At 42.6% G+C, this 15,297-nt stretch overlaps 1 protein-coding gene across 1 annotated transcript in view; it reads right to left on the bottom strand.

Annotated features, from left to right (window-relative positions):
• Positions 1–15,297, bottom strand: part of adgrb2 (adhesion G protein-coupled receptor B2) — a 290,937-nt gene that overhangs the window by 133,347 nt on the left and 142,293 nt on the right. Inside the window, 1 exon segment of the mRNA XM_070436396.1 lies at positions 2,008–2,108. Within this exon segment, the coding sequence (XP_070292497.1) occupies positions 2,008–2,108 (101 nt within the window).

Raw genomic sequence — 15,297 nt, 5'->3', positions numbered from 1 at the left:
AGCGGCAAAGTGGTGGATGAGAAGGAACGCTAATCAATGTGGATGGTGACCATGGGGGATGTTAGGGGCGACTGGCGGCACAGTGTTTCCATTGACTGTTTCCTGTGATGCTCGGGGATGGAGGGAGAGACTGCCACGCTTTATATGGTTTATTCATCTATTTACCTCTCTAATCACACCGTGTGGATGTACACACACCGACGGGAGGGTCCGACAGGTTCCAAAAAACACACACACCAACATATTTCCACTGCCTGCGAGCACGGAATATGCATTCATGATATTGAACAGCAGCTTCACACGCGCACGTATGTATGAACGTGCCACACACACACACACACACACACACACACACACACACACACACAACACACACACACACCACACACACACACACACACACACACACACACACACACACACCACACACACACACACCATATTCCTTACTCTCAGTGCTACATGATCTCTCCATATGTGACGTTAATGGAAGCAGTGAATTATTAATGTGTAGGTCAATGTAATTCACTAGAAACGTGTTCACATAGCAACAAGGGACAGTTGCTCTACATGCATCCTTTCAGTCACACACAGCTACTTTAGATCACAAATGGTCACACCACACACACAGATATACACATGCACACACATAGTGTAGTATTTGAATCGTTGTTGAATAATGTAGTCCCTCGGCTTTCACTGTAAACAATTCATCATGTTATTCATGTCATTCTCCATGTGTGTCCCTGATTCAATTGACAAACACACACACACATGGAAAGAGACAGACGCACACACAGAAAGAGAGAGACTTACACACACACACACACACAGAAAGAGAGAGACACACATACACACATAAAGAGAGAGAGAGAACACACACACACAGAAGAGAGAGAGAGAGACACACACACACAGAAAGAGAGAGAGAGAGACACACACCCACACACAGAAGGAAAAAGACACACACGCACACAGAAAGAAGAGAGAACACACACACGAGGAGGAGAGGGGGAGAGGGAAGAGGAGGGAGAGGAGGAGAGGAAGAGAAGAGGAGAGGAGGAGAGGGGGAGATGGAAGAGGAGGGAGAGAGAGAAGGAGGAGAGGAGGAGAGGGAAGAGGAGGGAGAGGAGGAGAGAAGGAGAGGGGGAAAATAAGAGAAAAGGGAGGGGTGATATGGGAAAAATGTATTCATGACCCTTGGCCCCTCTTTCTTCTCCTGCTTTTATCTTTTATAAGATGACTCGCTCTGCCCATCTCACTCTCAACCCTCTCTCACCCCAAACCTCTCACTCTCCTCTCTCCTCTCTCACTCTCATCTTTCCTCTTACACTCTTACTCCTAAATCCTTCTCTCTACCGCTCTCCTTCCACCGAGGAAGGTGCACAAGGACACCAGCAGTAGGGAATTTCACAAGCATCACCACAGGAGCAATTATGCATTTTTGGGACTGGTATTATCCCTCTCACTCTCTCTCTCTCGCTCTCCCTCTCTCATTCCTACCTCTCTTTCTCCCCTTTATTCCCCTGTTTACATAAATCAAGTCCTTGGAGGGGGGCATCATCAAACAGCGCACGGTTAAATCAAATTAATTGCACGTCCGTTAATCGCATTACATCTTAATTTACATGTGGTGAGTCAGGACTTAAGCTCATCACAGGAGCCCCAGGGATGAGAGGGGGGGAGGGGATGAGGAGAAGGAGAGGAGGAGACAGGGATGAGAACAGGAGAGGCAGTGCCAAGGGTTCCCCCCAGTGGGGTATCCTTATGGCAGAGGTGGGGGCCAAGGAGGCCGTGGCTGTGTGTTTGTGTGTGCGTGTGCGTGGCTTCATGTGTTKTTTTTWTTTCTGTAAAAAATATATATATTCTTGTACCATATTTTATACAATTATATAACAGATTAGTCCTAACTTCTTTTTCCATTACATCACATGTATACTTCCAGCTGCAGTCTCACACACTATCTCTCTCTCTCTCTCTCTCTCACACACACACACACACACACACACATCACGACTCACCTGTCTGTGCCTGAAACACACCTGGCTGGTCTGCTGATCTGGGTCTCTGTGTCTTCACCTTCAGGTCATCATCGTCTGAGTAGGGATCTGGATAGAGAGAGAGAACAGAACATATGCATATCAGTAACTGTGGTATGGCATACTGTTATGTCATAGCATTGTACAGTGATGGAAACCGCTATTTGAAGTTGTCTACCATTTCTCAGAAAAAATGTATGAGATAAACAAAGCTAGGAATAATGGACACATGAACATCTAATGTAGCCCATTAAGTAATGGGCTACATTAGAAACAAAGAACAAAAACTCAGACAAGAAAACACTGAAGTTCTCTCTGAATTCCCACACGCACACGCACATGCACGCACGCACGCACGCACGCACACACACACGCACACACACACACACACACAGATACACACACAGATACACACACACACACTGTCTCTCCTGAGAAAGCTGCTGCTTCAGGATAACCAGCAATAGTAAAACACATCCCCAAATGTCAGAAAACCATATTACATTTCTATTTCAGTTCAGTTCCCAAGCTTACATGGTCTATTAAGGAGGTCTTATAGCACATATCCAGAAAGAGACACACACACACACCTGTGGACGCACACACAAAGGAACACATGAACGGAGGAACACAGGCACACAGGCCTAGTTTGCGCCAGAAATGTTCCTAAGATGATCAATTTGAATCGTAGTATCTATATGACAGTAAAAGGTAGTGGAACTATCATTAATCAGGAATAGCCTACATTATTTAAGGGGAACTATCATTAATCAGGAATAGCCTACATTATTTAAATGGAACTATCATTAATCAGGGATAGCCTACATTATTTAAGGGGACACTAACATTAATACACAGGAATAGCCATCATTATTTCGCGGACTATCATTAATCGGATAGCCTACATTATTTAAGGGGAAATATCACAAATAGGAATAGCCTACATTCTTTAAAATGGAAACTATCGCACAATCAAGGAAGTAGCCTACTTCTTTAAAATGGCATTATCATCAATTAAAACAAACATGACAAAATATGAAGGCATAGGTGTGATGATGTGCCTGTGAGCTATATTCACATGATGGACATTTCCCTCCATTTCTCCCTACACAAACCGACAAATTCTTGCTTACTATCCTATGCTTTCACTAGACCTCAAATATTGTACATGTAAAGGAACAAACACCAGAGTCTGGTAATCATACTATTAATTTAGAAATGTTTACTAATTGTCTTTCTTTGGTTTGGTATTGCTAACCTGTCAACTTCCTTCCCACCGCCATGAGCTAGCTCCTACTACCAGATGACCACGCACCGGTGAAGTTCGCAGCTTTCGCCACGGTCCTTGCAATCAGGAATCTTTGGGATGTCCCAACTCTGACTTTACCCAATTGAAGTTGATTCGTAAAATGGTTAAGGTAAGGGTTAAGGTTAAGGTTAGGGTAGGAGTTAACCTCTATAGGATCGGTCCCCCCCCCTGCGGGACGGTTGAGCTAACGTACTCTAATGTGATTAGCATGTGGTTGTCATTTCTCAGGACATAGACATATCTGATATGGGCAGAAAGCTTAAATTATTGTTAGTCTAACTGCACTGTCCAATTTACAGTAGCTATTACAGTGAAATAATACCATGCTATTGTTTGAGGAGAGTGCACAGTTATGAACTTGAAAATGTATTAATAAACCAATTAGGCACATTTGGGCAGACTTGATACAACATTTTGAAAAGAAATGTAATGGTTCATTAGTCTAAGAATTTGCACATACACCGCTGCCAACTAGTGGCCAACATCTAAATTGCGCCTAAAATGTAATAATACATTGTGGCCTTTCTCTTGCATTTCAAAGATGACGGAACATAAAACAAACAAAAAAAACTCATCTTTTTTTCTTTGTATTGTATTTTACCAGATCTAATGTGTTATATTCTCCTACATTAATTTCACATTTCCACAAACTTCATTGTTTCCTTTCAAATGTTATCAAAAATATGCATATCCTTGCTCAGGTCCTGAGCTACGTTTTTATTTTTTTAACGGCGCAATCTTTTTAAGAATTGAACCTACCTGGTTAAAGGTGTTAATGTTTAATGCCAGATAAGTGTAGGTCTTTAGGATACCCATGCTCCTCAATCTGCATAGCAGGAAATGCAAACCTGTAGTGTATTCAAGGATTAAAAAAGCTTGTAATTTCCACTTAAAAATGTCAGACTTTATTTGCCCTAACAAAAAATGTATCAACCCCTACAAAAATGTCCATTAATTATAATCCACACAATCATTCACATCTCTTGTTGATGCAGGATTATTTTCCTGCTGTAAAGAGCTCTGCCAGTTATCTTCAGCTGTGTGACTTGAATATATTGTCAGTGTCAATTATAGGGCCTTTTGCCTTTTGTCCTTGAGTCAAGTAATATTGATATTGACCATTCCGGTTTATTTTATCTACGTAATTTTTGCTGCTATTTTTCATAATGTTTTATAATGTGTACATTTTTAAATAACCTCTGGGTTGAGTTCTCATCATCACCTGCACTGTCAATAAATACCAACTATTTTTGCACCTRAACCTCAACTGTTGCTGTTAGTTGCACACTAACTAACTTGGCTGCTCAATCCYCTATCTTAACAGTAGGACAACATTAATCACATTAAAGGTGCTTAACTAAAATTAKTATTGTGTAGACAAATCAAAAGGGTGCTTGGAATCAAAAACAGATCATATAAACAGGGAAAAAGTATAATATTGTAGGTTGGTTCTGGTTCTTACTTTAACCAAACGTGTCAAAACAGTAGCTACAGTATAGAGAACAGTGCACTGACATGTAGTTGACAATTGGCACTTGGAAGTGACAGTGAGTGGATTGTTAGTTAGAGCATCCATCTCCAGATATGCACGGGAGTGGGTGAGCTCTAGGAACACCCTTGTGTGGCTGTCAAATGGGTTGTGATTAGGAAGGATTTCCCTGGGTGCAACACTCACTTCACCTCAACTCACCTCACTCACTCACTCACTCACATCACTCATCACTCACTCACTCACTCACTCACTCACTCACCACTCACTCATCCCACTCACGTATCACTCACTCATCACTTCACTCACTCACTCACTCACTCACACCACTCATCATCACTCACTCATCAACACACACACACACACACACGTACACACGTACACACACGTACCAACACACACGCGTCCCTGGGGACTGTGTTAATACGGTTATGATAGCTCAAACGCCTGTCGCCAACCAACCTCTAATTTAGGCTGTCACGGAAAAGACAAAAACAGTGTCAGGAAAATGTTGCTCTTCCTTCTCCTCTCTCTTCCTCCTGCCGCTCATCGGGACCACGTTGGAAACAAGTGGAATCTCTTTAAACTTGTTATCCTCTGGGTTGTAATTAAGACATCTTTTCTCCAATAATACATTATCAATCAAACCTCCTACAATGTTGCGTGCCTCCTATTCACAGTCTTGTTAGTAAGTGCTGTTGAGCTGAGAGATATGCAGGTATGGTGTGTTGCAGTGTTGTGTTTGTGTTTCATTCTACCCCTTTCATCTTCCTTTCAGACAGAGGGTCAGTGGAGCAGGAAGAGGGGTCAGTCTCAGGAAAAACACACAACCAATCACACGTCTCCTGGGGAGTGTCTAATAGGGTTATGATAATTCAAACGCGCAGTCGCACCAACCGCTAATTTCGGCTGTCACGGAAACACAATAAAGTGTCAAGGAAAACAATCATTCTCTCTCTCTCTCTCTCCCTCTCTCTCTCTCTCTCTATCTCTGTCTCTCTCTCCTCTCTGATCTCTCTCTCTCTCTCTCACAATTCAATTCCTAGGGCTTTAATGGCATGGGGAAAATGCACTGAGTATGTCACTGAATGTTTAATAAACAAAAGTAAGATTATTTTTCAAACATAATCAACAAAAACTATAAGACATTAACAGTAAACATTGCACTCCAAAAGGTTAAAGAAAGAGACATTTCAAGTGTTATATTATCAGCTAGGTAAACCGATGGTATTTACAATGTATTTTGTTCTCCACTGGTTGCTCATTTTTGTGGCAACAGGTCAAACATCTTGCTGCTGTGGTGGTGTAACGGATGTGAAATGGCTAGCTAGTTAGCGGTGGTGCGACGCTAATAGTGTTTCAATCGGTTACGTCACTCGCTTTGAGACCTTGAAGTAGTGGTTCCCCTTGCTCTGCAAGGGCCGCGGCTTTTGTGGAGCGATGGGTAACGATGCTTCGTGGGTGACTGTTGTTGATGTGTGCAGAGGGTCCCTGGTTCGCGCCCGGGTCGGGACGGACTAAAGTTATACTGTTACAGTGGCACATTGCAGTATTTAAACTAACAGATATGGGAGTTTATCAATGTTTGACTTGTTTTAAAATTCTTCATGGGTCAGTGTGATCTGTGGGGAATATGGGTCTCTAATGTGGTCATACATTTTGTAGGATGTTAAGAAGTGCAGATCAGTTTCCACCTCATTTTGTGGACAGTGGGCACATATCCTGTCTTCTCTTGAGAACCAGGTCTTCCTATGGAAAACTTTCTCAATACAATGGCTATGCTTGCTGAGTCTGTACATAGTCATGGATTTTCTTAATTGTGGGTCAGTCACAGTAGTCAGGTATTCTGCACGGTGTACTCTTTGTTTAGGGACAGATATCACTCCAATTTGCTTTTGGTTGATTCTTTCCAGTGTGTCAACTAGTTATCTTTCTGCTTTCTTATAATTTGGTTGGGTCTAATTGTGTTGCTGTCCTCGGGTCTGTATGTGTTTGTGAAAAGAGCCCCAAAACCATCTGGCTGAGGGGACTCTTCTCTAGGTTCATCTCTCTGTAGGTGAGAGCTTTGTGGGAGAATGTGTGGGCATCGCTTGCTTTTAGGTGGTTATAGAATTTAACAGCTCTTTTCTTTTCCTAACAACTAGCAGGTATAGTCCAGGTATAGTAATTCTGCTCTGCATGCAATGTTTGCATTGTACACAGAGTATATTTTTGTTTGCATTGTACACAGAGTATATAACTTMTTGGTTGGTGAGTGGACCCCAGACCTCACAACCATAGATTGCAAGGGGTTCTTTAATAACTAAATGTAATTATTTTTAGCCAGATCTGGAACACTATTATTTTAGTGTTTTTGTGTTTCCATCCAACTTTTTTAATGCGCGTTAAGTACGTCGGATAAAACATGTTACGACAGGCAGCATGGAAACAGACAATTTGTTGGTAAACTTTCCAAATGTCGACATAACAAAATGCGCTAGACAAGGTGGGGTCTTTTTGTGTCTGTAAAACTAATTATGCGATAAATGTCTGTGCATAAACGCTTTTATGCCCAAATATTGATATAATAACGTCATAGAAAAGTTAACTTGGAGTCACGCAATGTCATGTTGTGTCCCTCCCACTACGACTTGTCGGTAAAGCATGCAGTTTATTCGGCTACAGATGAAATAAGTTATGATGAACTTCATTGGATGGTGAAATTGCAAGGTCATGAGATTGATGTCCCTTTCCCCAAAAATATTGAGGGTCTTATTCTGGTGACATGATGATCAATGTTTGACTGCTGTTTGACAAATACAAATATTCTCTAACGTATTTATAATAATCTCATTATGCAAACCAGCCTACACTCATAGAAAAAAAGGTGCTATCTAGAACCTAAAAGGGTTATTCGATTGTCCCCATAGGAGAACCCTTTTTCAAGAACCATTTTTAGTTCCAGGTAGATCCCTTTTGGTTTCAGATAGACCATCCCTTTTGAGTTCTATGTTAACTCAGCAAAAAAAGAAACGTCCTTTTTTCAGGACCCTGTCTTTCAAAGATAATTCATAAAAATCCAAATAACTTCACAGAAGTTGTGAAGGGTGTTCATTGTTTCCCATGCTTGTTCAATGAACCATAATCAATTCATGAACATGCACCTGTGGAATGGTCGTTAAGACATTTTTTTACTTTTTATTTCACCTTTATTTAACCAGGAAGGCCAGTTGAGAACAAGTTCTCATTTACAACTGCGACCTGGCCAAGATAAAACAAAGCAGTAAGACACAAACAACACCGAGTTACACATGGGATTAACAAATATACAGTCAATAACACAATAAAAAAATCTATATACAGTGTTTGCAAATGTAGTAAGATTAGGAAGGTAAGGCAAAAAATAGGCCAGAGTGGCAAAATAATTACAATTTAGCAATTAAACACTGGAGTGATAGATGTGCAGAAGATGAATATGCAAGTATAGATATTGGGGTGCAAAGGAGCAAAACACTAAATAACAATATGGGGATGAGGTAGTTGGGTGGGCTATTTACAGATGGGCTGTGTACAGGTGCAATGATTGGTAAGCTGCTCTGACAGCTGATGCTTAAAGTTAGTGAAGGAGATATGAGTCTCCAGCTTCAGTGATTTTTGCAATTCATTCCAGTCATTGGCAGCAGAGAACTAGAAGGAAAGGCGGCCAAAGGGGGAGTTGGCTTTGGGGATGACCAGTGAAATATACCTGCTGGAGTGCATGCTATGGTGGGTGCTGCCTTGGTGACCAGTGAGCTGAGATAAGGCGGGGCTTTACCGAGCAAAGACTTATAGATGACCTGGAGCCAGTGGGTTTGGCGACAAATATGAAGCGAGGGCCAGCCAACAAGAGCATACCGGTCGCAGTGGTGGGTAGTATATGGGAATTTGGTGACAAAACGGATGGCACTGTGATAGACTACATCCAATTTGATGAGTAGAGTGTTGGAGGCTATTTTGTAAATGACCTTGCCGAAGTCAAGGATCGGTAGGATAGTCAGTTTTACGAGGTTATGTTTGACAGCATGAGTGAAGGATGCTTTGTTGCAATATAGGAAGCCGATTCTAGATAACATTTTGGATTGGAGATGCTTAATGTGAGTCTGGAAGGAGAGTTTACAGTCTAACCAGACACCTAGCTATTTGTAGTTGTCCACACATTCTAAGTCAGAACCGTCCAGAGTAGTGATGCTAGGTGGGCGGGCGGGTGAAGGCAGCAATCAGTTGAAGAGCATGCATTTAGTTTTACTTGCATTTAAGAGCAGTTGGAGGCCACAGAACGAGTGTTGTATGGCATTGAAGCTCGTCTGGAGGTTTGTTAACACAGTGTCCAAAGAAGGGCAAGAAGTATACAGAATGGTGTCGTCTGCTTAGAGGTGGATCAGAGAATCACCAGCAGCAAGAGCGACATCATTGATGTTACAGAGAAAAGAGTCGGCCTGAGAATTGAACCCTGTGGCACCCCCATAGAGACTGCCTGAGGTCCGGACAACAGGCCCTCCGATTTGACACACTGAACTCTATCTGAGAAGTAGTTGGTGAACCAGGCGAGGGAGTCATTTGAGAAACCAAGGCTGTTGAGTCTGCCGATAAGAATGCGGTGATTGACAGTCGAAAGCCTTGGCCAGTTCGATGAAGACAGCTGCACAGTATTGTCTTTTATCGATGGCGGTTATGAAATTGTTTAGGACCTTGAGCATGGCTGAGGTGCACCCATGACCAGCTCGGAAACCAGGTTGCATAGCGGAGAAGGTCCGGTGAGATTGGAAATGGTCGGTGATCTGTTTGTTAACTTGGCTTTCAAAGACTTTAGAAAGGCAGGGTAGGATAGATATAGGTCTGTAACAGTTCGGGTCTAGAGTGTCTCCCCCTTTGAAGAGGGGGATGACCGCGGCAGCTTTCCAATCTTTAGGGATCTCAGACAATACGAAAGAGAGGTTGAACAAGCTAGTAATAGGGGTTGTAACAATTGCGGGGGATAATTTTAGAAAGAGAGAGTCCAGATTGTCTAGCCCAGCTGATTTGTAGGGGTCCAGATTTTGCATCTCTTTCAGAACATCAGCTATCTGGATTTGGGTGAAGGAGAAATGGGGGAGGCTTGGCCAAGTTGCTGTGGGGGGTGCAGAGCTGTTGACCGGGGTAGGGGTAGCCAGGTGGAAAGCATGGCCAGCAGTAGAAAAATGCTTATTGAAATTCTTGATTATCGTAGATTTATCGGTGGTGACAGTGTTTCCTAGCCTCAGTGCCGTGGGCAGCTGGGAGGAGGTGCTCTTATTCTCCATGGACTTTACAGTGTCACATAACTTTTTGGAGTTTGTGCTACAGGATGCAAATTTCGGTTTGAAAAAGCTAGCCTTTGCTTTCCTAACTGCCTGTGCATATTGGTTCCTAACCTCCCTGATCAGTTGCATATCGCGGGGGTTATTTGATTCAAATGCAGTACGCCACAGGATGTTTTTGTGCTGGTCAAGGTTAGTCAGGTCTGGAGTGAACCAAGGACTATATCTGTTCTTAGTTCAATTTTTTTTGAATGGGGCATGCTTATTTAAGATGGTGAGGAAAGCACTTTTAAAGAAGAACCAGGTATCCTCTACAGACGGAATGAGGTCAATATCCTTCCAGGATACCCGGGCCAGGTCGATTAGAAAGGCCTGCTCGCTGAAGTGTTTTAGGGAGCGTTTGACAGTGATGAGGGGTGGTCGTGGTCGCTGAGATCCTGGTTGAAGACAGCAGAGGTGTATTTAGAGGGCAGGTTGGTCAGGATGATATCTATGAGGGTGCCCGTGTTTACGGATTTAGGGTTGTACCTGGTAGGTTCCTTGATAATTTGTGTGAGATTGAGTGCATCTAGCTTAGATTGTAGGATGGGTGTTAAGCATATCACAGTTTAGGTCATCTAACAGTACAAACTCTGAAAATAAATGGGGGGCAATTAATTCACATATTGCTGAGGGGGGTATATAACAAGTGGAAAAATTCAGAGACTTATTTCTGGAAAGGTGGATTTTTAAAAGTAGAAGCTTGAACTGTTTTGGCACAGACCTGGATGGCATGACAGAACTCTGCAGGCTATCTCTGCAGTAGATTGCAACTCCACCCCCTTTGGCAGTTCTATCTTGGCAGAACATTTTGTAGTTGGAGATGGAAATGTCAGAATATTTGGTGGCCTTCCTAAACCAGGATTCAGAAACGGCTAGGACATCAGGGTTGGCGGAGTGTGCTAAAGCAGTGAATAAAACAAACTTAGGGAGGAGTTTTCTGACGTTAACATGCATGAAACCAAGGCTTTTACGGTTACAGAAGTCAACAAATGATAGCACCGGGAGAATAGGAGTGGAACTGGGGGCTACAGGGCCTGAGTTAACCTCTACATCACCAGAAGAACAGAGGAGGAGTAGGAGGTCACAGTTATGAGGCCTTTCTACTGACTCTGAAAAACACAAAAAGAAAGATGCCCAGGATCCCTGCTCATCTGCGTGAACGTGCCTTAGGCATGCTGCAAGGAGGCATGAGTGCTGCAGATGTGGCCAGGGCAATAGATTGCAATGTCCGTACTGTGAGACGCCTAAGACTGCGCTACAGGGAGACAGGACGGACAGCTGATCGTCCTTGCAGTGGCAGACCACATGTAACAACACCTGCACAGGATCGGTACATTCGAACATCACACCTGCGGGACAGGTACAGGATGGCGACAACAACTGCCCGAGTTACACCAGGAACACACAATCCCGCCATCAGTGCTCAGACTCTCCGCAATAAGCTGAGAGAGGCTGGACTGAGGGCTTGTAGGCCTGTTGTAAGGCAGGTCCTCACCATACATCACCGGCAACAATGTTGCTCATGGGCACAAACTTACCATCGCTGGACCAGACAGGACTGGCCAAAAGTGCTCTTCACTGACGAGTTGCAGTTTTGTCTCACCAGGGGTGATGGTCAGATTCGCGTTTATCGTCGAAGGAATGAGCGTTACACCGAGGCCTGTACTCTGGAGCGGGATTGATTTGGAGGTGGAGGGTGTCATGGTCTGGGGTGGTGTGTCACAGCATCATCGGATGCTGTCATTGCAGGAAATCTCAATGCTGTGCATTACAGGGAAKACATCCTCCTCCCTCATGTGGTACCCTTCCTGCAGGCTCATCCTGACTTGACCCGCCATCATTACAATTAAGCCAGCCATACTGCTCATACGTGGTATGATTTCTTGCCCGACAGTAATGTTAGTGTTCTGCCATGGCCAGCGAAGAGCCTGGATCTCAATCCCATTGAGCACGTCTGGGACCTGTTGGATCGGAGGGTGAGGGCTAAGGCCATTCCTCACAGAAATGTCCGGGAACTTGCAGGTGCCTTGGTTGAAGAGTGGGGTAACATCTCACAGCAAGAACTGTCAAATCTGGTGCAGTCCATGAGGAGGAGATGCACTGCAGTACTTAATGCAGCTGGTGGCCACACCAGATACTGACTGTTACTTTGATTTTGACCCCGCATTTGTTCAGGGACACATTATTCAATTTCTGTTCGTTACATGTCTGTGGAACTTGTTCAGTTTGTCTCAGTTGTTGAATCTTATTATGTTCATACAAATATTTACACATGTCAAGTTTGCTGAAAATAAACGCAGTTTACAGTGAGAGGACGTTTCTTTTATTGCTGATTTTAGAACCATTTCCACAGAGTGCTCTACATGGAGCCCAAAGGCGTCTACCTGAACCAAAACTGGTTCTACCTGGAACTAAAAAAAGGTTTTCCTATGGGAACAGCTGAAGAACTCTTTTGGAACAMTTTTTTTCTAAGAGTGTACATGCACAGCCTACCCTCACTCTACCTGTTGTTGGCTAGAGCGCATGTGCCAAGAACAGAGTAAGAACATTTTCTAATATACGCAGCAGTTTATGTGACAAAACTATCGGTAGAGTGGAAAATGCGATGGAAACACATTGAACTTTAGATTTTTATTCAGTACATGGAAATTTAAAGGGATATTAAAAAAAAAATCGCTACTTTAAATTCAACATCTCCAGCACCATCAACATATGTGAAAATGCCGCGATTCTATGTTTGCTAAAAAATAAAAAWWAAAATTGAGGAAGACAAATGTTTCCAAAGACATCATCAACCAATTTGTAGACAATGCCAACTAATAATGCCTACTAATAACAGAGGTTCACCTTCCAACAGGACAAAGACCCTAAGCACACAGCCAAGACATCGCACCACTGGCTTTGGGACAAGTCTCTGAATGTCACTAAGTGGCCCAGCCAGAGCCTGGACTTGAACCCAATCGAACATCTCTGGAGAGACCTGAAAATAGTTGTGCAGTGACGCTCCCCATCCAACCTGACATAACTTGAGAGGATCTGCAACCAAATACAGGTGTGCCAAGGTTGTAGCGTCATAGCCATAAAGACCCTAGGCTGTAATCACAACCAAAGGTGCTTCAACAAAGTACTGAGTAAAGGGTTTGAATACTTATGTAAATGTCATATTTTAATACATTTGCTAAAATGACTAAACACCTGTTTTGCTTTGTTATTATGGGGTATTGTATATACAGTAGATCGTTGAGGGGAAAAACAATTGAATCCATTTTAGAATAAGGCTGTAATTTAACAAAATGTGGAGTCAAGGGGTTTGAATACTTTCCGAATGTAGTGTATATGTTGAAGAGTGTGGGGCTCAAGTTGCATCCTTGTCTGACCCCACGTCCCTGAGGAAATAAATGTGTGTTTATTGCCAAATTTATCTGCACACTTGTTGATTGTGTACATTGATTTTATGTCATATGTTTTTTCCCCAACAGCGCGTTCCACCAATTTGTATAGCAGACCCTCATGCCAAATTGAGTCAAAAGCTTTTTTTCAACAAAGCATGAGAAGACTGCTTTTGTTTTGTTTTGTTTTTGTCAATAAGGGTGTGCAGGGTGTATAAATGGTCTGCCATACGGTATTTTGGTAAGAAGCCAATTTGGCATTTGCTTGGGACATTGTTTTCACTGAGGAAATGTTGGAGTCTGCTGTTGATGATATTGCAGAGGATTTTTCTGAGATTGTGGTTGACCCAGATTCCACTAATTATTATGGTCAAATGTGTCTTCACTTTTGTGGATTGGGGTGACCAGACCTTACTTCTAAATATTGGGGAAGATATACCAGAGCTGAGGATATTGTTGAATAGTTTAATATAGCCAATTTGAATTTGTGGTATGTATATTTTATCATTTTGTTTAGTATATCATCAACACAACAAGCCTTTTAGGGTTGGAGAGTTTGTATTTTGTCCTGTAGCTCATTCAAGGTAATTGGAGAATCCAGTGGGTTCTGGTAGTCTTTAATAGCTGATTCTAAGTTTAGTAAATTATCATGTATATGTTTTTGTTCTTGGTTCTTTGTTATGTGGCCAAAAAAGTTGGAAAAGTGGTTTATGTCACACCATGATCTGTTTCACCTGTCTTGTGATTGTCTCCACCCCTTCCAGGTGTCACTTATTTCCCTGGTGTATATACCGTATATTCTCTGTGCCAGTTCGTCTTGTATGTTCAAGTCAACCAGCGTTTTTCCCGTACTCCTGCTTCTATTCTCTTTTGCTAGTCCTCCTGGTTTTTGACCCTTGCCTGTTTTCTGGACTCCGTACCCGCTGGATTGTTTAATAAATATCAAGACTCAAACCATCTGCCTCCGGTGTCTGCATCTGGGTCTCGTCTTATAGTTTATCCAGACGTCTCCATTTTGGATAGAAAGTTCTCCGTGTTCTTGTTTGTTTAGTGTGTAGCAATTTACCAGAAGCAATTTGATTGTATGGGTTCTTTAATCACAGTGAGCTGTTTTCTGACATGATGTTCCTTATTTTTTACTTCGTGTATTTCTGTAATGTTTTAGTGTTTCACCATAGTGAAGGCATCAGCTAAGTTTTTGTGGGTCACCTTTTTTTGGGTTGGATAGATTTCTTTTACATTTTCTTAGGTTTTCCGCTTGAATAAAATTGTATATGTTAGCTGAAAGGTCAAATATACTGTTCAGGCTTCCCACTACTTAATTTACACCTTCACCATTGCAAGAAAACCCCTCTCTCCCTCTCTCTCTTCTTCTCTCTCTCTTTAACATGTTATCCCCTGGGTTGAAATTAGCACATCTTTTCTCCCAAAAAATACATTAATCAATCAAACCTCCTACAATGTTGCGTGTCTCCTATTCACAGTCTTGTTAGTAAGTACTGTTGAGCTGAGAGATATGCAGGTATGGTGGTGTTGCAGTGTGTGTTTGTGTTCATTCTACCCTTTCATCTTCCTTTCAGACAGAGGGTCAGTGGAGCAGGACAGAGGGGGGTAATTCTTCAGGGAGACACACACACACACAACACACAACACACACACACACACACACACACACACCACACACACACACACCACACACACACACACACACCACACACACACACACACACACACA

The sequence above is a fragment of the Salvelinus sp. IW2-2015 genome, linkage group LG31, assembly GCF_002910315.2.
Source record: "Salvelinus sp. IW2-2015 linkage group LG31, ASM291031v2, whole genome shotgun sequence".
Taxonomy (NCBI): domain Eukaryota; kingdom Metazoa; phylum Chordata; class Actinopteri; order Salmoniformes; family Salmonidae; genus Salvelinus; species Salvelinus sp. IW2-2015.
The sequence above is the reverse complement of the archived record's forward strand: the minus strand, read 5'-3'. Positions and strand labels throughout refer to the sequence as shown.